Consider the following 22513-nt stretch of genomic DNA (forward strand, 5'->3'; position numbering starts at 1 on the left):
AACAATCATATATGTTAAAATAATAAAAACGACCCATATTTCCCAAATTAAGACAATTCAGACACATGAAGTTAGCACTTCACTTGTAACAACTTTTACTCTAACCTTCCTAGCAGCCAGTACACAGAAAGCTACTGTTAGATACATAAGGATCAATGTTAGAAAGCATGAAAATCAATTTAACATATTCTGACATAGCAGGAACATCAGGCATAATCATCATCAAGACCTTATTCCTAGGTTCAACATAAAATGGGCAGTGTATAATATCTTCAATCTCTGAATTCCCACAAATAAACAAACATTTAGACATTGGAGTGTGGGAAAACTGTTCGGAAAGAAGGGCTGATGGCATTGCTTGAAATCTTATAGATGCAGAAGCTATCTTTTGGGTGTGAGTGGAGATATTCACCAGATATGGTGTATTGGAGTGATCTTTTTTTGAAAAATTTAAACCATGGGACTACTTTTGACTGGGCTATTAAGGAATTATCTATTACAGCACCCATATGAAAGATCTAGTCTCATAAGTCTCATAAATCACATAAGTCATGATTGGCTCCCTCATCCTTCAACAGATCACGTGGGACAGAATATCGTAGCTGGATTGTACTAAGCAGTTCAACCCAAAAGCTCTCTAATTCCATCAATAAACGGAAACTCTGATGGTTAAAAGAATCGAAGTGTGTTACTCTGTTTTTCACTTAGTAATTTAGAACGGCTAAATTCATACATGCTCTGAACAAAGGGAGTCCAAGCTCAACCCTTATAAGGGCCACAAGGGTCCCATTTGGCAATGCCTAGAATTTCTTGAATAAACCATATTTGCAATAGTTGTAAACTGTTAAGTACTTGATCTCTCCATCCCTAAAAAGCATAAAGCAGATAGGGGATTATTTTATTAGCAAAAAGACCTGGATTTACTAGAAACCCACATATCATGTAGAAGGACTTCACTATAGCAATTCCACAGTGCAAACCACAATATCTAGGCTTTTCAGTGATTAGACCTGTGAACGTAAATATTTAAGGCTAAGGAACATTACTGTTAAGAGCAATGTTGATCACTCTAGGACAGCGGATCTCAACCGCAGTCAAGCCGCAACCCCAGCAGCGCATGCGGGCGGCGTATGCACAGGTGCACGACAATCTGGAGGCAACATGGAAGCGGCCAGTGCCATGGCTCCGCTGCCTCCACCCACCATCACCAACCCCGCAGAAGGTGCCATGCGACCCCAAATGGGGTCAGGACCCCAAGGTTGAGAACCACTGCTCTAGGAGAAATTATTTCAGCAAAATTCTTATTGAATCACATTACTGGTGACTTACCAATGTAACGTCTCTGATTAATCTTTGATTGCTTTCTGTGAAAGAAGCAGTTACTGAAGATGCTTTAATAATTTACTAAATTACTAATCCCAGAGCCATAGGGAAGGGCGGCATAGAAATCTAAATAAATAAACAAACAAACAATTTATTTGAGCTCTCTTACTCCTTGGAACAGATCCTACTTAGATAGCGGCCCCCAACCCCTGGTTCGGAGACCGGGACCGGTCTGTGGATCAGTCAGTACCGGGCTGTGGCTCCTCCTCATCCTCCTCCCCGGCTGCTGCCTCGGGGCTGCCCTGCCACTCTGCTGCTGGCTCACCTTTGGTGCTCTCCAGTGACTGCCATGGCTGGGGCTCTCCCTCGGTGTGGCAGGATATAGAGCCAGGGAGCCCCAGGAGAGCTGTCACAGAGCCCTGGTTTGGAAACCCTGGTCTAGCCTGATCTATCAGGGCTGTTTTGAATTTTTTGACCTTTTTTTAGTTTTGAAAAAGACTGTAGTGAAAAGAATGTAGGAGTTGTCAATAGTTAAATCTGCAATTTCTTGTTTAAATATACAGGACATCCCCATGTGTGAATGAACCACCATTCAAATAATGAAAACACACTTATACAATAACTGTAATACTTGAAACACTCTTCTCTCTTCTATTTCTTAAGAAACAGGATCCGTTGCCTTGAAGAAAGGTTATTAGAGCAATATTGTAAAACAATTTTTCCTATACCTGCTAAGATGATCATCAAAATATGGGATGCACTATTCCTGCGATATGCTTTTATTAATCAAATAAAATAGGTGGTTTTTACCTATGAAAATATCAAAGAAGATAGAGCTGCTTCGTGAATTTCCCAAGATACTTGTGCTCTGGGGACTGAGTATCCTGCCATGGCGCTGTGGGAGTTCTTTTCCCCTCCCTTTTCTTCCTTTTATCTTCCTCCCCCTTTCCATGTATCCACTTTAACCATGTGAACTCTTACGTATCAAACCCCTTTGTCCAAGCAGCTACTTACAACCTATCATTTTGTTGATCAAATATATTGTGACATCAGAAGCTGCCTAGCACATGTAGTAGGGATGTGCAACTCCACAAGTATACTCTGCATACAAGTATTAGATCCACCACAGGATTACTTAGTTTAGGTATAAAGTGATCACTGTATTAATTTTGGCTAGATAAATCTAATACCATTTCCTTTCAACTGATCAACGCTGAGTTAACATCATCCATTGTTATGCTTTCAAATTAGGGTACTTTATAGCAGTGGTCCCCAACCTGCGGGCCATGGCCCGGTGCCGGGCCGCGAAGGCCATGGCGCCGGCCCATGGCTCCCTCTCCCCGCCCCCCCACAGGAAAAAAATTCCCAGGCCGCAAGCTTGTGGCCCGGGAAGCTTCTTACTGCGGGAGGGCGGGGAGAGGGAATCAGGGCAGGGTCGTGCGTGGGGGCGGCCCGATGCGCGGGCGCGACCTGCGGGTGCAGCCTGATGTGTGGGCATGGCCCGCAGGCGCGGCCCGATGTGTGGGTGTGGCCCACGGGGGTGCGGCCAGCGGGCGCGGCCCGATGAGCGGGCGTGGTCCGCGCGGGCGCGGCCCGATGCCCTGCCAGTCCCCAGCCTCAGAAAGGTTGGGGACCACTGCTTTACAGATTCAAATACTCTTCTTGTAGCAATGAGACTGTTATACCCACTGCAAGTCTATTATCCTTCTGCTACTAAAAAGCAGTAGAAATAAATCTGGTATTTTTACTTGATTGAGGTTCATAATTTATTTGTGAGACTAAAGCACATGTATATCCTGTACACTATTAGTAACCTATCCCTTTCTCTATCATATTTATGCTTTATATTGACCTTTTAACTTTACTTATTATCCCTAAGGGGCTTCAACTGCTTTGTATTTGTTTAGCATTGGCAAAACTGAAGATTATGGTAAGTAAAATAAGTTAGATCCAGCAAGCATTTCTCCCACTCAAACACACTACATTCCCATCCTTACTATAGTACAACATAGCTTTGTCAATGCAAATTCCATCATAGCTTTTTGACGGCCTTCAAGAAACTCCAGTTCCCTTTTTCACCAATAGGAAATCTAGTCTGATCCAACCCTTGCAACTTGTATTATGATTATGGGAACTCTGAAGGGAAGAATGTGCGACAATTTCACTATGTCCTAATTTTTCCACACACAGCACTTCTTCAAAACAGCATGTTGAAATGTTGAAGCAAATACAGGTATGTCAAGATACATGAACTAACATAGATCACAAGTGTCTCTTAAAATGCTTAAAAGCATAAAAATATAGATTTTGTAAATCATACAACACAACTGGAAAGGGGGACCTGAAGTAATGCTTTTAATCCTGGTTCTTTATTCTCCCCCAATTTCACTTCACCTATTTTAAGGTTAACATTCATAGTTCTTTGGTAACACTCACATGGGAGTCATCAGACCAGTCCTTTCAAATAATTAAATTGGTAAAACCTGTCTTCATGTGCACCTGAAAGAAGAAAAATAAAGAGCAATATGCCTGTAGAAAGTGAATCAATGAAGGAAAAAAGAATAATTAGGCCAGCAGTTCTCAAACTTACAGGCCAGGACCCAATAGTGAGCTGAAACTCTGACAGGTGAGTTGCAAGGTCAGAAGTAAAGAGAGTGAACAAGATGAGATGAAGAAGGCAGCTATGGGCTTGCCTCTGCATCAAGTGCAAAATGAGCACAAAATGCATCTTGTTATGCAACAAAAGTCTGTATGTATAAATCTAAAAATGAAAATTATTCTGTGTTAACTGATAACTGATATAAGATTCTTGCATTGCAGAAGGAAGAGGTTATTTTACAAGAGAATCCTGAAAAGTAGAATAAACTTAGAAAACGGTCCAAAGTTTGAGAATCTGTAGATTAAACTATTGTATTCCAGTCGACATGGGATTGCTCTTGATGAATTTCAGTTGGTTCAAAATAAAGCTGCCCACCTGTTGTCAGTTAGGAGCAAAAAGGAACATAAAGTGAATATTTTATTTATTTATTTAATTAATTTATTCATATTTACATACCGCCCTCCCCGAAGGCTCAGGGTGGTTTACATTGAACTGAAAACTATACATGGAACCATATATATAATGGCCATAACATTATGACTATCATCATCATTGTCATCATCTTTAATAATATTATTTATTACATTTCTATACCTCCCTTCCAGAATGGCTCAGGGTGGTGCACACAGGACAATTAAGAATAATCGATTAAAGCCAACCTAATAAATGAGCATCAACATTTAACAGTCTATTTAATGGTTCCTCAAGTTTCACATATTACACTGGTTACTCATCTGTCTCTGAGTACAATTCAAGAAACTCTTTTTAATCGCTAAAGCCCTAAGCAGTTTGGGCACAAGGTACCTGAAGGGCCATTAACTCCCCATATAAACCTTGCCACTCTTAAAATTCCCCATGTTGTCCTAATTAAAATTCCCTCCCACTGGGATACATTTATCAAGAGTAAGATCTTTTCAGAAGTTGCCCACCATTACTGAACTCATTCAAGGAAAACTCAATTGTTCATGTTGTTTGTGCCGTTTATAATTATTTTATTTTATAGTGATTTTATTAAGATGCCATTTTACTGCTTGTGTGGCAAACTGCTTTGAAACTATACTGCAGTAAGGAAAAAGACATACCTCAGTAGCAAAACATTTTGTTTTGCATGCAAATGATCCTAGGTTCAAATCCCAGTATCTCCCATTAAAATATATCACGTAGTAAGTGATATAAAGAATCTTAGATCCCGGGAGAGGCTGTGATATTACTGACCCTGACAGACTAACGGTCTCACTCAGCATAAGGCAGCTTCATGTACCCCTGAGAAACTTTATTTTAAAATTATCTGGTATTTCCCCTTTTACGCTGAGAGGAAAATAATAATGGAAGATTACATTCTGAAGAAAGGAACAGGCAGATCTTTTGAACAGAGTGAGAGGTTGAAGGTTCAACTGAATACGTTGTTCCCACTAATATCAAACACACACATACTACACATCAAATGTTTCTATGACTAGATCCCAGAGTAAAAACCATTGCTAACATATATTCATCTCCTTCTTCCACTACAGAGTCTTCAAAAAGTTCAGACAGTGTATTCTGCACACAGTTCAGTTGAGGGTAAGAAGGAGGCCAAGACACACAGCTCCAGGACCTCCCAGATTTTACTGCAATACACAAAGCCTATGAAAAAGGGCAATACCAGAATTAATTATCAGACTGTTTAGATATGAGACCTGATTTGACTAAACTACAGACTCAAACAGAAATGTTTATTGCATAATTCTGGTAGACAACACCCTTCATAATTTTTCTGGGTATTTTTCCAGTTAGACTTTCGTGTGGCACTAGTAGTTAATAAGGATTTATAACACTAATTTGTATGGGAGCACAATTAAATTACACACAGTATTTGCCTCCCATTAAAAGCTTAACATATGAAATTACTTTGTAATATATTTAACATAACATGCACACAGTCTCTATTCCAGGCACAGCATTTTAACATCCTTATCAAGATCCCGTAATCTAGAATTTTAAAATTGTCTCTTCACATTTTGTTCCCAATTGTATCTGATATCACTTTATGCTACAGAGAACATTCTTCATTCACATGATCACTGACCAGGCAAAGAAGCATTAAAGAAGTGGCATTCTTCCTCTTGTCCCTTTATTATCATTAAATCTACAAATACCAAACATGGGAATATGTGAACAGGCAGGCTACTGAGAACTAAGCTTATTAGCAGAACTGCTGATAAATCAAACATTTCCATCCAATTTTATATGGATGAAATTAAAATGTACAGAAATTAAAAGAAAGATGTGTAATATGATTGTGCTTACAAACTTACCAGTATGGTTTGGACTTGCAGATTCCAAAGGTAATCACTCTGCTTCCTCTAAAAAGTCATTTTCTATTTATACAAAACTAGTAATGATGGTAAATTAACACTTGCTAAAAAGCTTTTCTTCACTAATTTCATTTTAAAATGCCATATCTTATTTATAATCCTAATTTAGAATGTTTACCTAGTTTTATTCAACTTTGCCACATCAGTTCACTGACTTGCAAATTAAGATGCTGCCACCTAGTGATTCTCACAAAATTTACCCAATCACTAATTTTTCTCCCAGGTATGCTATCAAGGAAAAAAAATAATTTTAATTCACATGATTTGTAGGTAATAACAAAAAAGTATAATATTTTAGGAGTAGTGATCTTTCAAGTAAATATGGATAAAAATAATTAGGATGAAAGTTTTTATGGGTTGCAAACAGCAAACTATGCACTTCTCCAAAGCCACCAATCTGAAACCTACACTCTACGTTGCAGGTCTCACAAAACTCCCAGAACAGTTTTTTAAAAGAGAATACTGCTGCTGAGAGAAGTAGTTACTGTTCAAATGTCAATAAAATCTGTCAACTCTGCAGTACAGCAGAAGGGGTGACACAGTCACTATAATGATATGTGATCTAGTACTCTATTTCTCTTTGGTTTCTTGAGTAAATGAATAATCTAGATCAGCGGTCCGCAACCTTTTTCATGTTGCGGCCCGCTGCAAAGAAGTGGGAGGAGAGGGCGACCCAGGGCCCGCGAAAGCACGGTAGCCTCTGCACAAACATGCATGTGCGGACCTGCCGTGCATGCATGCATGTGCGGTGCTGCCACGCATGTACATTTGCACTCCCAGCGGGGTGCAAACGTGCATGCACGATGGCTCTGCACATATGCGCATGCGTGAAACTGCTGCACGTGCGCCTTTGTGCCCCAATGGGAGCAAACGTGAATGCGCTGCAGGTCTGCGTATGCACGTTTGCGGCAGCTGCACTTCCTCTCTCCCCCCCCCCCACAGCAAGAAGCTTGCCGGGCTGCAAGCGAATCGGCCACTTCGGCGGCCAATTTGCTCGTGGCCTGGCGAGCTTCTCGCTGCGGGGGGGCGGGGAGAGGGATCTGCGGCCCACTGTCGAGACTCTCGCTGCCTACCACCGGGCCGCAGACCAGGGGTTGGGGACCACTGATCTATATAACTGTAAATAAAAGAAAAAGTAAAGAGAAAAGCAGAAGATATACAATTGTGAATGCAGTGAACTCCAAAAATTTCCTTTTCAACCTTAGGATCCCAGCTGATTCACAAGATCCAAAAAGAAATAAGACTCATCAAATTTTGATATGCTCCAAATTTTGCTTATAAAGCACAAAACATTATCATCATTTTTATCTATAAGTAGTTCTTTATACAGAATATGCAAACATCTACCTTCACATAGCTGTGAGGCATTTGCGAGTCATTCGCAGACAAAATCTTGACTCTCCGTCATGACGTTCCCCCAACTTTAAACAATGAAAACGAACTAGAGGCCCCTTGGCCATCTTTGGAGAGATCACTGAATTACTTCAAACGACTTTCACTAGCTGAAGTGGACAGAATGCTAACAGCTACGAGGTCAACCAGTTGCCCACTAGACCCATGTCCATCGTGACTCCCCTCTGAATAGGAGACCCCCTCTTGGAAATAATCAACCTCTCCCTATCAACAGGAGAATTCCCAGAGAGATTAAAAGAGGCAGTGGTATGCCTGTTGCTCAAAAAATCATCTCTAGATCCGCAGGACTCTAGCAACTACCGTCGCATCTCGCACTTAGCTACTGCAGATCAAATATCATTATTCCATGGGATAGAGACAGCACTAGTTGCTCTGACAGACGACCTCTGCCGCCAGCTAAATTGAGCTGGGTCAGCACTGTTGGTACTATTAGACCCGTCAGCAGCGTTTGACACAGCTGATCAGCTCTAAGCTCAACATATCGCCGACACCAGGATACGGGGGACAGCCCTCAAATGGCTGATCTCTTCCTTCTGGGGTATCTAATCATCACCAGCTCACATGTGGTGTCCCACAAGGAGCATTCCTCTCTCCTATCCTATTTAACATCTTCATGTGCCCTCTTGCTCAGCTGGTGGGGAGGTTTGGGCTGGGTTGTCACCAATATGCAGACACTCAGCTCTTCCTCCTGATGGATTAATGCCCTGACTCCCCCCCAGAATCTTTAGCCAGATGTCTGGAAGCAGTGACAAGGTGGCTCAAGCAGTTATCTGAAGCTCAATTCTTCAAAGATGGAGGTTCTGTGGCTGGAAGAAGGGACCAAGCGAGGAAGCATGCTTGCCCAATCTGGATGGAGTGCGAATAGCAGTAGCCCACTCCACCATAAACCTGGGAGTGATCCTCAACGCCTCCCTCTCATGAGAGTATCACAGAAGGCCTTCTAACACCTGGGCCAAGCCAAGCTACTAGCATCCTTCTTGGCCCCAGAACACCTAGCCACAGTGATCCATGTGACGGTCACCTCTAGACTGGATTTCTGCAACTCGTTCTACACTTACCCTTGTTCCATAAACAATTGGTCCAGAACGCTGCAGCCAGGATCCTCACAAATACACCATGAAGATCCTACATCTGGCCAGCATTCCAACAACTCAGCTGGCTCCCAATTCTGGATCAGGGGGAGCCGCGTGTGGGTCCCTGCCCTCCCCAGTGCCTTCCCTCTCCCCTCCGGCGGTGCCCCTGGAGATGGCTGAAAGGTTTCTGGAAGCACAAACTGGGGCGGAATGGGAGATCGGCGTGGAGGTGGGTGCCCGGGGATGGCTTTGCCCTGCCTTCAGCCTAGCCCTGACTCTCGCTGCCTTTCTGCACAAAAGGAAGCGACAGACAACTCCCCGCTCTCCTCCTCCTCATTCAGGTCCCTTCCCCTGAGGGAGGCGAGGCAGGTCAGGGCCCGGGTAGAAGGACAGCTGAGGTGGTGCCTAGTCGCCTGTGTTCCTGGGCTGCCGACGTCCCTCCCCACTTCCCGCCCTCACCTTCCGAGCCACAAATTAACCACAGGCACATCCCCCTCCTCCGCCCAAGTTTTCTGAGAGGGGCGCCGCTCTGGGCACCTGTGTGGTGCTGGGACCCTAAAGACTTTGTCAGCCACGACGGTGACCAGCTGAAAAGGTGGTCGCCGCAGGGTCACATGCTTGACAAGACTCCGGAAAGAAAGCCTCTTCTCCAGACAGAGTTTCGCCGCCGCAGCATGTGTGTGTGTGTGGCACCCCCTGTCTTATGCTTCTCCTTATCCTGCAGGGGCCAATTACCGTGGCAGACTTCTGCTTCAACTGGCCACCGGGTGGGGCCGAACAAACATGCGCGACGCCCCTGGAGTGGCATATATCTGACCACGCCAGCGCACAGCCCTCACTGGGGCCCAGGTGGCTGTGCCTGCCCCCTCCCCTTCCAGCCCCCTCCTAGCGCCCATTGCATTTCAGAGTGCAATGGGCTATATTTCTAGTATTAACATAATTAGGGTTACCAGATTACACCCCCTGGAAACTTCTGGAGATTTGGGGATGGAGCCTGGGAAGGACAGGGACCTCAGTAGAGCACAATGCCATACAGGTCCTCACTCCAAATGAGGTCCTCCTCATCTATTAAACTTTATAGTTTGGAGATGAGCTGTAATTCCATGTCCCATCTGGAGGGTGGCATCCCTAAATACAATATATATCCAAACAAGCTCAAGCACAATCTCTTCCAGGACTGCTGAGATGAATAATCAAGGTAAAGAAAATGACATGACAAAACAAAAAAATCAAATATCATCTTAATATTTATTTTAAATGCTGAGATCCTGTCTAAGCAAGATATATGTCAACTAAACCAACTTTTCATATTTGTTTTCAATTTTCCCATCAGTTTAACTGTATCAGCTCAATAAGAAACCCAACCTCAAGCATTTTCCATGTTGTCTTCTGTGTCTAGCGCAGCCTATTACCTTGCTACGTTTCATATTAATATCTACTCCAACTTGTTTCAGCGAACATTTCAGACATATCTGGAAACTTGCAATAATGTAAGTACTTGAGGCACTGATGCTTCAGAATCTGTTAAAGAAAAAAACACCTATGCACAAAAGTATCTTTGATATATCCAAGCCTATTTTAATCCTGCTTTCACTTTCATCATTTCAATGGCTATTCCAAGAAAAAATCATGCAACCAGTAGCATTAGGCTAGTCTGAGGGTCTGGCCAAAGTCTATGAGGTAGGTCAGCCTGAGATACAGCCTGTGACTGGTCCAAGAGCAACCAGCAAGTTTCCATAGCAGAGTGTGAGAGGGGAGATGGTTTGCTTCATGGACTTGTGTTGATAAGCTTTGTTTTTATTCCAATTAAGAATCAATAGCTGTGCGTAATACAGCACTAAACAGGTGACCAGCTTTAGTTCCATACTATAAAGGTGTAACTCTCTCTCAGCATAAGCATGTATCGACTCAGCAATATTAGCAGCGATTGTTTCAATCATATCAGGTAATAAATGAAAGTTGATCACCTATATACCAAAAATATCAAGAAAATATATCTGTGTATATATAACAGCAGAATAATAACTATAACACAGTACCAGAACTTCCCTACTACCAATCTAAATGTTCTTAAATAAAGGTCTCACTTCTAAAAAGCTCTAATCATAAACTACATTTATGTAGTTATCGTACAGCATGTGTGTAATAGAGCCAGGAGATCCTAGGACTGTCTGGCTGCTAGGCAAGAGACGTTCAGTCTACCATTGCCTACCCCTGTTTCACCCCCTGGTATTCCTTGGAGGTCGCCCTTCTAAGCACTAGCCAGGGCTGATCCTGCTTACTTCTGAGATCTGATGAGGACAGGCTTGCCTGAGCTATCCAAATCAGGTCATTTTTAATTAATAAACAATTATAAAACAACTAAAATTGCAGCAAAGTATGACATCAGGAATTCTGAAATTAATTTTTTAATAGTAGTTAAAAGAACACAGTCCTGACCTGGCTGGTCTAAAGTAAACACATCTTGTCAAATCTCAGTAGCTAAGTTAAGCTGGTTCTGGTCAGTATGGGAGACCACCAAGGACGTCCAGGGTCATTATGCAGAAACAGGCAATGGAAAACCACCACTGTTAGTGTCTTGAAAACTCTACAGAGTTAATTTCAGTTGATTGTGACTTGAAAGCACTTTAGAAGAAGGAGGAGGGTTGGTTTTTTGAACCCTTCATTTTACTATCCAAAGGAGTCCTAAAGTGGCTTAGAATTGCCTACCCTTCCTCTTCCCACAGCGGCTTGCAATTGCCTACCCTTCCTCTTCCCTCTTCCCTGTGAGCTAGGTGAGGCTGAAAGAGCTCTGAAAACTGTGACTGGCCCAAGGTCATCCAGCTGGCTGTATGTGGAGGATGGGGGAATCAGACCTGGTTCTCCCTATTAAAGGCCACTGCTCTTAACCACTACACCAAGCAGCCTTTCTCTCACAAATTCCAACACCTAAGCAACATTTGCAAATATGTTCTTTTTACTGACATTCAAATGTAAACTAGTTCATTTTCATTAAAAAGTCAGCAACCATTAATACTTTCTTACTAACAGATCTACTACATATATTACATTTCATTAGAGTTTGATATAATTGCTTGGGACTCCAAGCTCTTCTTGCACAAGCTTTTGCACTTTTGCACAAGACAGTTCTTGCACAAGATACTTCTGCTTCTGCAAGGGGAGAGCCACAATTTCCATACATTTCCTTCTAGATGCAACCTTCCCAACCAGATGCCATATCTTACACCTTCCCAGATGGTTCTTCCTTGGAACTGGATTTCTGGGACAGGAAGGAGGCAACAGGAAAGCCTCTTCCTAAGCAGAAATTCACTGGTGCTTCTCTGGTTCAAGCCAACTGCAATCAAAATCCAGATAATGGTTATTTTATAGGTATTTAAGTAAGAATTCAACAGACATCTTGATACTGCTAATTTCAATATAATACTTGGGGGGGAAACTGAGCTGCTAGTAAGTAGCTCTCAAGATACCTGCACGAACAGTCTATTGAAGACTTTTCCAAAGACTGTCTATTTTTGCCTTTTAATTTAGAACGCTCATCTACCCACTTGCCACAATTAATACTAATCCAGTCAATTCACCTACTGCCTCCACAACAGGCATCAAATGACAATGAACATCCTCATATCACTGCTCCATTTAGCACTATGGCATCAGCACACACAGGACACTTTAAAGAAGCAGTAAACCCTTAAAGCTAAGGAGTCATATACTCAGTGGCGCAGAGCTATAGTAGCTAGCTACATGTGACAGCTATCACACTCTTACTTTGACTACAAGTTCACTAGGCCAAGAAGAACCCAATTCTCCAGCAGTGATGTGGAAGATGCTAAGGTCAAGCACAACTTAAGATCAGCAGTGAGCCCCCCCCCCCCAACTACTAATCAGTTAATAGCCTGGCTTACATTAATGTGAAGTTTTCATCAACTGATTACAGGTAGTGAAAATTATTGACTCTAGATTCTGCCCAAACATCTTGAGTGTTTGGATTCATTTGCACAAATGCTGCATTTCTTAAGAAAATATCATTTCCTCCAAGAAGAAATAATGATAAAGGGTATAGCACAGCACTCATTTGGAACAAGAAAAATGAAATGCAACACAATAAGCATATTATTCCAGATGCATTCTAATACAATGCTACCATGTTTTGCACCAAGCAAGATATGCTTTACACATAACACTTTCAATTAAATAATTCAAGAATAGACTTAGAGAGCAATTAAGCAATGGCTTAGAACAGGCACAAATGAACTCTAAGGTAAAGGTAAAGGTATCCCCTGTGCAAGCACCGAGTCATGTCTGACCCTTGGGGTGACGCCCTCCAGCGTTTTCATGGCAGACTCAATACGGGGTGGTTTGCCAGTGCCTTCCCCAGTCATTACCGTTTACCCCCCAGCAAGCTGGGTACTCATTTTACCGACCTCGGAAGGATGGAAGGCTGAGTCAACCTTGAGCCAGCTGCTGGGATTGAACTCCCAGCCTTATGGGCAAAGCTTTCAGACGGCTGCCTTACCACTCTGCGCCACAAGAGGCTCCTAAATGAACTCTATGGAAGCACAAAAATGCAAGGGCCTACTGAATTTTCCCTAGTGCCACCAGTATGCTTACATAGTACTGTTGTGTTAATGTTTTTAACAGTTCCATTTAACTATTTTGAATAAAAACCTTTTAAATGCACGTGAAAAGGTCCCAAACCCAAAATTAAGCAGAAATCCAATATAATGTTCAACTACACATAATACAAAACATATAGACCCAAATTAAGTAGTACAGACAACACAAAAATGTTCCATTTAGCCCAATTTTACTAGTCATATTTAAACAGCAGTAATCACTAACATAAAAAATAGCTTAAAAAACTTCAGTTCAAGAAACAAAACAGTCAAATCTGTTTTTTTTTAATTCTTTTTAAAAGTACAACCTGTACCCCTTTCTCCCTACTCTACTCCAAACGAGGCAGGAAGGAGAACACATCCGAGTATAATCAGAAATTAGAGGTCTCAGCATACACCCAACAGGTACCATTATTCCTATGAAGCAATATAAAAAGCAATAAACAGACTATATTCCTCAATTTTCACGGGCCCTCAAACTCAAAGCATTTGGAGCAAGGTACCACGTTGTGGAAGACTTTATTGTATATGCTTCAATTGATTCAGATATCTACCAGATGGTACCTAACCATCCACAATATTCGCAAGTATTTTACCTCAGCTGAATGCTATATAGAACTTCACCACAAATTACCATAATTATAACCAACACAGAGAAACTGCAAGGTTTTATTTGGCAATAAGGTTTCTCTCTTCCCCCAAAGGAGCCCCCCAAGTACTAGGAACCTTCTCAGGGCAAATCACTGAGCAACTATAAGCGTTATTTTAAACCTCTTTTCAAAGAATAGAATGGACTATATATAAATCATACCTGCTTATTTCAGAATGTGACAAACATCACCAAGACTATATAAATTAGTGGTATAGATGTGAAATGGGAGACTTGAAATGCTTATCCCTCTTTATCTTCAATTATATCATGAAGTTATTACCTTAATTCCAAAGCTCCACACAAAAACATTAGAACAAATCATCAAAGATCCACAGAGGGAAAAACAGGCAAATAAGGACTGTAGAATGATGTCAGTAGCATCACTTCTACCTTTATTCTATATTTGTGTCATTTGGAAACCTTATATTACATGAAAGCATATAAATGTGAAAAAATATTAATTATGCATAGTTGTACAATTAGGGTTGTGCGATTCGGCCGCCGAAGCGGCCGTTCCGTCCGGGCGCAGCCAGCGCCGCGCCGCGGGGGGGGAGGGCGGTGCCGGTAGCGGCGTGACAGCGGGCGCAACCACGCAGGCGCGGAGTTCCTATTGTACATAGAGTACAACCCTATGTACAATAGTCATAAAAAGGAAAAGGTATCCCCCTGTGCAAGCACCGGGCCATATCTGACCCTTGGGGTGATGCCCTCTAGAGTTTTCATGGCAGACTCAATATGGGGTGGTTTGCCAGAGCCTTCCACAGTCATTACCGTTTACCCCCCAGCAAGCTGGGTACTTATTTTATTAACCTTGAGCCGGCTGCTGGGATTGAACTCCCAGCCTCATGGGCAGACAGCTTCAGACAGCATTTCTGCTGCCTTACCACCCTGCGCCACAAGAGGCTCTTACAATAGTCATATAACCAGCAAAATTCAAAGGACTATAAACCAAAAATAATAATTTTCAGCCAGTGCATGAATACCTAAGAAATGTTCCCAATGGAAAGGCAGAGGCAAATAGCTGTGCTGTAGCATACAAACAGTTTCCAAATGATACATAGAAATTAAGGGTATGATAACTGACAATATACATTGATGACATAACGTTAAGAAAACTCAGCAAGGAAACTTCTTCGTTATGAACCCATCCAACTAATAAGACCTTCAGGGGTAAAGTACCAATTTCTTAATAGTATTTCACATGGAACTGCCTCTCCACACTCATTTACCTGATACCTACTCTTTTGAGCTTTAAGAAGCAGGCAAAAATGGTCCCCCCCTCCAGAATGGCACATAAATTTCCTTGTTGTATTGCTTTGTTTTGTCATCAATTTTGAGGATTTTGTCATAAAAACAAATTATATAATCTCAATAACCTAGTAAGTTATTAACTGAGGTACAAATATTTTACATTTTAATTAATATTAAATTAAAATTAAAATTAATAGCATTAATTTGCAAGGAAGACAACATTAATTCAAAATCAGCAGAGATTGTCCTATATAGGCATAAAGTTTACAGTACAATCAAATAAACTGAAAAATAAATTATAAGCTTTCTGATTTGATCTATGGTGAAGATTACTATGGCAGTCCTAAGCAGAGTTAAGCCCTTCTGAACCCACTGACTTCAGGATATGAGGTATATAAACCTACGTATTTTTAGAGAACCTCCTGGACAGGAAGAGACTCTATAAAGAGAACAGTGATATTTTTAAATATGTAAAATTTCATAAAAGAAATGTGGTCTACCTCTCTTCCAAAAAAAGGGGGCATACTAAAGCATATAAGCACTGAATCCCCAGAAGGCATTCCTTGGGGACATGAAGAAATCAGGATACAAAATAATAGTATGAGAAATTAAACTCAACTATAAGATGCTTGTTCTTTTTCACATGATGGGCTTAAAAATGAAGGCACAGAACAGAACTTTACAATTACTTTATACTGGCAGAATGGGAGATACAGCGCAGGAAAAGTTCATATCCCAGCTGATAAGGGAAATAGCTACATAGGGCTACATTTTGATGCCATGGAGTGTTACACCTTTTATAACCTGAATAACATCTGCAGAAGTCTATAGGGCCAGAAGATTCTTCTCACAATTATAAGTGTAATATGGCAAAACATACTAAGGCAGTCAGAAACAGACTATCACTGCATGGGGGACAGGCCAGCTAAGAAGGGTCAACAAAAGTACCTGTATCAGATAACAAAAGAGCAGGGCAGATGTACTAGGTAGAGTGACTGCACTTGGGATATAGTTTTAAAAGCTTCTTTGTGGGAGCTGAAAATAAAGTAAATAGAAGGGGGGAAACTGGCCTGGTTCTCACTGAAGCCGCAAAGTCATGTCTATACTATAAGGGTGGCAAAGACTCACATTATTTAATGAACACATAAACCCATGAGGCTGAATATGACCATAAATCAAGGTAAGCACTGTCTAGTACTTATAGGAGCTCTCCAAGGTCTTAGGTTGAGGTCTTTCATATCATTTACTATATATGAACCATTTAACTGGAGATGCTGATGATTGAAATTGGGACCTTCTGCATGCAAAGCAAATGTTCTATCACTAAGCCACAGTCCCTTCCAACAATATACCTCCACTCCAAAAACAATTCTCTCACTGAAAACTAGCACATCAATAAGAAGGCTAGGTGAAAACATATGTCCCTAACATGCTATTGGTAGAGAAATTTTTTTGTACAGTGGAAACATTCAATTATGTAAGTCCAGGCCTGAAGTAACATAGTTCAAAAACAAGCCTCAGAGGGCAAACTATACAAAACATGGGAGAAGCACGATCAGACATAATTACAGATCCTCAGAGTCACATGCAGTATGACCTTCACTTATATTCCACAGAAGATCAATCCAGATAGGACATATACAATAAGGAACAATAAGGAACATTTGGATGCAATCAATGTACTAATGGAAACCATACATCATCAGTGGGAGTATGTCTACTATACACAAAAAGGTATATAAACACAGTTACTTCTGTCAAAGTCAAGTCAGGTGTGTGTGTGTGTGGGGGTGTTCCAACATAAACAAGCTACATAGTAAATACAGACACAGTGAAGCAACTCTGAAATTGAAAAAAAACATGTTCAGCTACAGACTCTTTTAGGCATCCTACCACAGATCATTCTTGAACCATCTGATTCCCCAAGAAAATAATGGTCTACTTCAGAATAAAATAAGAAAGTGCTGTTAATAATATTGATCCTTAGAGATAAAAATCAAGGATAATGCAAGGCTCAGACACTACAAGCTGAAGAGTGCCAAGCTGAGAACACTGTATTTATTTACAGTATTTGCTGGCGTATAAGACTACTTTTTCCCCCTGAAAAACATGCCTCCAAGTGGGGGGGTCGTCTTATACGCCGGGTGCACTTCAGTTGGGATAGACATAGCTGCCCATAGTGGCCCATAGTACTGTAATGTAATGTAACAAACTCTATATTTTGAGTGGAAATGTTGGGGGGTCGTCTTATACGCCGGCAAATACGGTATTCATTTATTTTTGTATTGTATTTTGAGACTCAGGGCGGTTTACATAAAACGTAGAAAACAGTGTCAACCTAAGGGGTTATGGACACACATCATGCATAGGAAGCATAAGAACAGGTAATGAAAATACCAACAAAGAAAAGCTGAATTATATGTAACACCAGGGAAAAGTAAGAGAAAAGAAGGATAAAAGTGAGAGGAAAACATTTTTGGTTAAGGGGGAAGTATATCCCAGCATCACATATATCTATGGAGAAATTCTGTTAACATGCTGCATTAAAGAAAAACAGATCTAAATATTTTAATAAGGAGATGCATAATATGCATTTAATAAAGCAGGTGCTAGCCCACAAAATCTTATACTCCTGAATAAAATCTTCTTAAACACCAATGGAAGACTCCTATTCTTACTACAAAACAGGGAGAAAAAAATTAAGACTAACAAGATTTTACCCCGCTCCCCCCCAAACACACACACACACACGTAAAAACAGTTGTGAGACCTTAAAGTCCAAGGAATTTCATAATCAGCATAATCACATCATCAACTGGAGTAAAGTGAGCTCAATTCGTATAAAGGTAAAGGTAAAGGTATCCCCTGTGCAAGCACCGAGTCATGTCTGACCCTTGGGGTGACGCCCTCTAGCGTTTTCATGGCAGACTCAATACGGGGTGGTTTGCCAGTGCCTTCCCCAGTCATTACCGTTTACCCCCCAGCAGCAAGCTGGGTACTCATTTTACCGACCTCGGAAGGATGGAAGGCTGAGTCAACCTTGAGCCGGCTGCTGGGATCGAACTCCCAACCTCATGAGCAAAGCTTTCAGGCGGCTGCCTTACCACTCTGCGCCACAAGAGGCTCATTGATTCGTATACAAAAGTTTATTCGTATACAAAAGTTCGAATAAATATAGTGTATACGAATTGATATACACTATATTTATTAGAACTTTTGTATACGAATAAATATAGTGTATACGAATTGATAAGAGCCTCTTGTGGCGCAGAGTGGTAAGGCAGCCGTCTGAAAGCTTTGCCCATGAGGCTGGGAGTTCGATCCCAGCAGCCGGCTCAAGGTTGACTCAGCCTTCCATCCTTCCGAGGTCGGTAAAATGAGTACCCAGCTTGCTGGGGGGTAAATGGTCATGACTGGGGAAGGCACTGGCAAACCACCCCGTATTGAGTCTGCCAAGAAAACGCTGGAGGGCGTCACCCCAAGGGTCAGACATGACTCGGTGCTTGCACAGGGGATACCTTTACCTTTACCTTTATACGAATTGATAAATATATCAATTCGTATACAAAAGTTTATTCCAGAACCCTATCTTCTTATCTTAGCCTTAAAGCCTTTGACACTGTGGACCCTCATTTGAAACTTCTCTTGTAAGTATTTACCGTTCCCACAAGAGTTCTCTTTCTATGGCTGTATTTTGTTTAATATATCAGAGTAAGCAGGAAGCAGGCTCACGCATACACGCCGGCTGCGAAAGCCAGGAGGGGGAGGAGGAGGCAGGATGCCAAGCTCCCTCCCTCCCTCTCACGAAACGCGCGTCGAGAAGCGTCCGTGAGGAAAACAGCAAGGAAGTCCCGCTCGGAGCTCTTCTAACCGGAGGGACGGGAGGCTGCGGCTGATGCCTTCTGGCTGCCAGCAAGCAAGCAAGCAAGGAAGGCAGGCAGGCAGGCAGGCCGGGAGGAAGTTTGGGATTCGCCCGCAACTGCAATGCGCGACGAGGGGGCGACCTGTCCCACAGCGGCCAGGGCACCCGGACACCACACGCGCGCAGGCAGGCAGACTCACCTTTTGTGGTGCGGCGGCTGCTTCTCTTTCCTGCCGACCGCCGGCGGGTGTTTGGCTCGGCGCCTCCGGGCCTGCAGGGCCAGCACTGAAGGGAGAAAGGCAGAAGAAAGCGGGTCAGCCACGGCAGGCGGGGGCCGGTGCGCCGCAGCGCCTCACGCTCGGGAAAAGAAGACAAACCTTCCCGGCCCTTCCGACGACCCCAGGCCGCTCCTGAGGGACGCGGGCCAGTCGCCGGCCACCCCGCCCGCCGTACCTTTCCGGGAGCTCATTGCTTTGGGGCGCCTGCCGTCCGCCCTCCGCGTCAGTCCACGGCTTCCAGGGCGAACGCCGGGCGCCGACCCAGGAGCCGCGAAAGCCCCGTTAGCTGCTGCGCGTGCGCAGTGCCTCCCAGCCTGGCGAGGGGAGGAGTTGGAATAGCAGGGGCGGTAACTAGGCAACCAGAACGAGGAGCGGGGCAAGTTGCTTAAGCCCCCATCTTTGCACTTCGGTGTCCTCAAGCCTTGCTCTGTTTCACCGTGAAGAAGCCCAAAGAAAAATCCCCCCGTTCAAGATCTAGACCCCGGTACTACCCCGACAGTGACCCATGCCTTAGTCACACGTCGACCGGACTATTACAGCGCACTCTGTTTAAGGCTACCCTTGAAGAGTGTTCGGAGGCTTCGGCTAGCGCGGAAGGCTCTGCCTAGACTGCTAGCTGGGGCTAACTATGGGGAACGTGTGACCCAGATATTACAGGAATTACACTGGCTACCAGTCCTCTCCCAAGCCCAATTCATGGTGTTGATTGGATTTTTAAACCCTTACAATGCTTGGCACGGGGCTATCTGAGAAACCATCTTTCCCCTTAATCTTCCTAAATCATTAAGAACGCAGGCAGAAGCCCCACTGACTGTCCTCTCATTCAAATTAGCTTGTTTGGTAGGCACAGCAGAGAGGGACTTGTTTGTGGCAGCCCCACAATTATGGAACAACCTCCCCAGAGAACTGCATCTGGTCCCCCACTTTTGATCTTGAGGCAATTGAAAACAGTTTTATTTTAAAATCTTCTGTCGGACTTTAAATCAATCCATCTGTCTATTAATCCTGCCTTTCCTCCAAGGTGCTCAGGGTGGTATTTACAGTACAAGTCCCCACAACAGCCCAATGAGGCTAGCTAGCTACAGGCAGATGACTAGTCCAAGATCACTGACAGTGCCACCATAAGCAGCAGTATACCATTCTTGCCCTCCTGCATCATGGTATGCTTTTATATTACGAATGTTTTATATTAGGAATGTTTAAGCCACCCAAAAGACTAGTGGATTGGGCTAAATGTAGGTTACCTATAGGTCTTTTAGTTTTTGAAATAGACTCAGATTTGTTTGCCAGTTAGTCAACATCACATTGACAATCACTAAAGGTAGATTCATCAATAAGTAAGTATGCCCTTCTGAATCCATTGAAGAATGTCACTCTTGTTTAGAATGATAATTTCTATGAGATTCCTGGCAGTGGTGGGATTTTTAGTGAGTCTCCCCAGTCCTGACCTAGCATTCTAAGCATAGCTCCGTAAAAGTCAAGATGGTCTGTTTGTAGCAGTGAGAAGGAGTCCAGTAGCACCCTTAAAAGCTAACAAAACTTGTAGCAGGATATGAGCTTTGTGAGTCGCTGCTCACTTCGTGACTGATGACAGTTCATATCATCCCACAAAGGTTGTTAATCTTTAAGGTGCTACTTGACTTTTGCTCTTTTCTACTACCACAAAAGTAGATGCAAACTTAAATGGACTCCAGGGAATGGTAGAGGACAGGAAGACCTGGAGGATCATTGTCCATGGGGTCGCGATGGGTCGGACACAACTTCACACCTAACAACAACAACGGCACTACCACAAAAGTTGTTCTTCCAGGAAAAGCTTCCGTGGACTAAGTATTTCATGTTAATTGTTGTTGTTATGTGCGAAGTCGTGTCCGACCCATCGCGACCCCATGGACAATGATCCTCCAGGCCTTCCTGTCCTCTACCATTCCCCAGAGTCCATTTAAATTTGCACCTACTGCTTCAGTGACTCCATCCAGCCACCTCATTCTCTGTCGTCCCCTTCTTCTTTTGCCCTTGATCGCTCCCAGCATTAGGCTCTTCTCCAGGGAGTCCTTCCTTCTCATGAGGTGGCCAAAGTATTTGAGTTTCATCTTCAGGATCTGGCCTTCTAAAGAGCAGTCAGGGCTGATCTCCTCTAGGACTGACCGGTTTGTTCGCCTTGCAGTCCAAGGGACTCGCAAGAGTCTTCTCCAGCACCAGAGTTCAAAAGCCTCAATTCTTTGACGCTCGGCCTTCCTTATGGTCCAACTTTCGCAGCCATACATTGCAACTGGGAAGACCATAGCCTTGACTAAACGCACTTTTGTTGGCAGGGTGATGTCTCTGCTTTTTAGGATGCTGTCTAGATTTGCCATAGCTTTCCTCCCCAGGAGCAAGCGTCTTTTAATTTCTTTGCTGCAGTCCCCATCTGCAGTGATCTTGGAGCCCAGGAAAATAAAATATGTCACTATCTCCATTTCTTCCCCATCTATTTGCCATGAATTGAGAGGGCCGGATGCCATGATCTTTGTTTTCTTTATGTTGAGTTTCAAGCCAACTTTTGCACTTTCCTCCTTCACCCGCATCAACAGGCTCTTTAGTTCCTCTTCACTTTCTACCATTAGAGTGGTATCATCTGCATATCTGGGGTTGTTGATATTTCTCCCTGCAATCTTGATCCCAATTTGTGACTCCTCTAATCCCGCATTTCTCATGATGTGCTCTGCATACAAGTTAAATAGGCAAGGCGACAGTATACAGCCTTGCCGAACTCCTTTCTCAATTTTGAACCAGTCAGTGATTCCATGTTCAGTTCTCACTGTTGCTTCTTGACCTGCATATAAATTTCTCAAGAGACAAATAAGATGCTCTGGTATTCCCATCTCTTTAAGAACTTGCCACAATTTGTTGTGCTCCACACAATCAAAGGCTTTAGCATAGTCAATGAAGCAGAAGTAGACGTTCTTCTGGTACTCCCTAGCTTTCTCCATGATCCAGCGTATGTTGGCAATTTGATCTCTAGTTCCTCTGCCTCTTCGAAATCCTGCCTGTACTTCTGGAAGTTCTCGGTCCACATATTGCTGGAGCCTAGCTTGTAGGATTTTGAGCAT

At 42.9% G+C, this 22513-nt stretch overlaps 1 protein-coding gene across 14 annotated transcripts in view; it reads right to left on the reverse strand.

The window, feature by feature from the left end:
• Positions 1 to 22513, reverse strand: part of SRPK2 (SRSF protein kinase 2) — a 164335-nt gene that overhangs the window by 129073 nt on the left and 12749 nt on the right. For 11 of the 14 annotated variants that reach the window (XM_077338128.1, XM_077338130.1, XM_077338129.1 and 8 more), the window contains one exon: positions 19344 to 19428. In XM_077338128.1, the coding sequence (XP_077194243.1) occupies positions 19344 to 19428 (85 nt within the window). Of the gene's footprint in view, positions 1 to 2133; positions 2291 to 19343; positions 19429 to 19596; positions 19874 to 22513 lie in introns of those variants that run through there. The other 3 variants (XM_077338127.1, XM_077338132.1, XM_077338123.1) reach the window with 3 other exon arrangements.

This window comes from Paroedura picta, chromosome 5, assembly GCF_049243985.1.
Source record: "Paroedura picta isolate Pp20150507F chromosome 5, Ppicta_v3.0, whole genome shotgun sequence".
Classification (NCBI taxonomy): domain Eukaryota; kingdom Metazoa; phylum Chordata; class Lepidosauria; order Squamata; family Gekkonidae; genus Paroedura; species Paroedura picta.